Raw genomic sequence first — 3,319 nt, forward strand, 5'->3', positions numbered from 1 at the left:
TTTGGTCTATTTCTAAATCACTCTTAGGGAAGAGGTGCTGCCTATATTGCTGGGTCCACCTGATAGTTTGCCACATTGCTAAAGATATTTGGATGAAGTATATGTAGATTGGTTCTATATCTTTTCACTTGTCATCATCTACTGTGCAAGAACTATGGGATTCATACCCTATGAACAGCAGGTCTGTTTACGACCAACTGCAAAGCCAGACAAATCACTGCAACATTAGAGAAAAAGTATTTATTTAAGGTTTTATTGTAGATCTTTTTTCATAGAGAAAAAGACTTCTGCCCCTTTCCTATCTAAAATAAAAATGTTGGTATTAATAAATTAATGCTTTCTTTGCATATAAATGGTTTTAAAACTCACCATCATATCCAATGTTGCCCCAGCCAGTAACCCAGGCATCTTCCCCGATGTTAAAGGTGCTGTTGAAGGCTGCCAGGCAGACGGGTGAGATGTAATTGCTGAAAACCACTGGTTCAGACATTTTCAGAAGCGCAATGTCATTGTTAAAACGTGGTATGTTGTATCCAGGATGAATAATGATCCTTGTTACTGTCCGAGAGACTTCATTTGGGTTAGATTCACTCTGATTCTGACGACCCAGATACACTGTTAGAAAAGGAGTGCTGCCGAGCCTTTATTATAGGGCAGAAAAGAGATCACTAAATTACTTGCTTCTTAACTGAAGGTAAAACATTACTTCTAGTGCACTTTGATTCAGTTGTTGAGATCTGAACCAATTTCAGTTAATTTTATGTCATTTCAAATGTTGATGATATTTTTTTCATCCTGTTATTAAATTACAGCATGTGCTTTTCTACTTGCATTTTATCATAATTTCATAGAAGAAAAAAATGACGTTTTTCAAAAATTTATGTGGCTGGGAAGTGAAGAGCTAGACATATCCTGGTGACTTACCATGAGACGCAATGAGCAGCAGTCAGCACCCACTGGTCATTGATCAGAGATCCTCCACAGATGTGTGCGAATGTGTGCAGACTGACCTGCCAGGGCCAGCTGCCTGGAGGAGCTGCTTCTCCTCCAACTATCCTGTTGTTGAGAGGAGCCAGACCGCACTCTGACAAAATATGCAAATAAAACCCTAGTTATATGTCGATTCCGGGTGCTCTCAGGAAAACAAACCTTGATAGGAATAACAGCAGTAAAATGATTTGATTTCCCAATTTATTTGGAGGTAGAACTGTTTTTTCTCCCAGTTATATAATGATCTTATGAAATTATCAATGGAAAAGCAATTGAAAATAGTGGAGGTGTGTGTCATATTCTTTGATAAAATAAATGTGGAAATATCTAATAGCTGGTGTATCAACAATATATCAGCATTTATAAATGTCCTTTACCATTACCAGGGGGAGATTTGCCATTAGGTAAAACTAGGCAATTGCCTAGGGCCCCAAGATCCTGGAGGCTGCCTTAAAAGTCTGTTTGGATGTGTAGTTAATACAACTATTTCTTATTTGTGTACATTAATTGTGTTTTTGATAAAATGCCATCAAAACGCTTATAAAATAAAGTTTGTCCACCACATTGGATCAGTCCATTTAATGCACATGCTCAGAAAGGTCTAAACAGACAGAAGCAAACCATTTGAAAACGGTGCAAAGAGGAGTGTTTCCAACTTAGCACTATTGTGGTTATATGAAGTGACTTTTCAGACCCCTCTAGTGGTTTTATTTCAAAAAAGTACCTAGCGCCAAATCCAACGACTTTTTTCTGTTGCTGGAGACTTAAGTGACAACATCTAAAAGCAGCGAACTCTGCTCTCCAGAGCAAGTAGATTGGTAACCCCGCTTCCTGCTCTCCCCTATCTTATCTGCTGTCATGATTCATGCAGCTATTATTTCATACAAATGAAAAATTGTCTATACTGAAAAGAAAGACTGTTATTTACGTTTGTAAATATGTCTAATGTATGTCTATTCTATTAAAATTTCTGTAGCTGTAGAACGGGTCTGTTTTATGTGTTGTCTTCTCATTTCAGAGAAGACAACCTGTTTTTGCCTAGGAACCCAAATTTTCTAAATCCGCCTTTGACCATCAGAAATAAATCATTAAACTAAAAATGAAAATAATACCCCGTAATATATAATATGCATGCTTTTTGTGCTGCCAGAACAACAAACATCTGAATTATTTAAAATGTCCTGATTTTAAAAATATGATACTGGTATTTAAGAAAAGGCAGGTATGCTTTAACTTACCAGACAGGTATGTCACATTTTCTGAAAAATGAATTACGAAGAAAAATGTTAAGAACTGTAAATTTAGTAATATTCACAATATTAGTCATATTTAGACAGTCGACTTAGTATGTATTAAGATAACATAAAACTCAGTAAGCTCAAAGTAGTAAGCTGTGTCAAATATCAAAGGTCTGAAATGAAAGAAGGCAAACACGATCCATTTCTAAACTGAAAGACTTTGGTATCATAGTCTGATTATACACTATCAATGATAAATAATCCTACTATTTGGGCTGCATCTTTAAAGCGTGTCAGTAATTAGCATCATGGGATACATCATTTTGTTGTTCACTGTAAAAAATAAAAAGTTAGTTAAACTCAAAATTTCAAGGCAACCGACTGCACAGAATTTTTGAGTTGAAGGCATCAACTTAATTTTTTTAAGTTTTGCAGAACTACACTTATTAAGCTGTGTCAGTAAGTTTTTCATGTTCTGCCAACTAAGTTTTTTTAATTCAAGTTACTGGAACTTTCAAGTCTGTAAAAACTTATTATTTTAAGTTCAGATGTCAAAAGTTATTTTAAATTCAGATTACCATCCCCTGTAATAACTTACATTTTTGAGTTTAAATCCCCCCCATTCAATCATCCACTGACAGTAAACCATCCATCCATTTTCTTACACACTTGTCCCAAGTGGGGTAGTGAGCGGTGCTGGTGTCTATCTCCAGCAGTCAATGAGAGGCAGGGTACACCCTGGACAGGTCACCAGTCCATTGCAGGGCATTCATGCACACACTCACACCTAAGGACAATTTAGAGAAGAACATGCAAACTCCATGCAGAAAGACCCCAGGCCAGAAATGGAACCCAGAACCTTCTTGCTGCAAGGCACCAGTGCTACCCACTGCGCCACTGAGCAGCCCTGACAGTAAACCAGCTAAATTTAGCATGTTTATTTGAACCACTTTGGCAAAAACAGGTTTACAATTCCACAATGTAAAAAAGCAATGTAAACAAGTAATCTTATGCTTAAAGCAAATCAGGTTTCAGCATATATTTCTTTACTTTCCAACTCCTGTTAAAACCTTACAAATAATGCAATATTG

General features: G+C 36.5%; 1 protein-coding gene across 1 annotated transcript in view; it reads right to left on the reverse strand.

Moving 5' to 3' along the window:
- LOC107091698 (tryptase-like) overlaps positions 1-3,319 on the reverse strand; it is a 14,264-nt gene that overhangs the window by 10,255 nt on the left and 690 nt on the right. The window contains exons 2-4 of the mRNA XM_015385781.1: positions 2,229-2,249; positions 925-1,084; positions 370-641 (exon numbers count right to left, since the gene is read on the reverse strand). Of these exons, the coding sequence (XP_015241267.1) occupies positions 370-641; positions 925-1,084; positions 2,229-2,249 (453 nt within the window). The remainder of the gene's footprint in view (positions 1-369; positions 642-924; positions 1,085-2,228; positions 2,250-3,319) is intronic.

Source organism: Cyprinodon variegatus, unplaced genomic scaffold (assembly GCF_000732505.1).
Source record: "Cyprinodon variegatus isolate N-32 unplaced genomic scaffold, C_variegatus-1.0 Scaffold348, whole genome shotgun sequence".
Taxonomy (NCBI): Eukaryota; Metazoa; Chordata; class Actinopteri; order Cyprinodontiformes; family Cyprinodontidae; genus Cyprinodon; species Cyprinodon variegatus.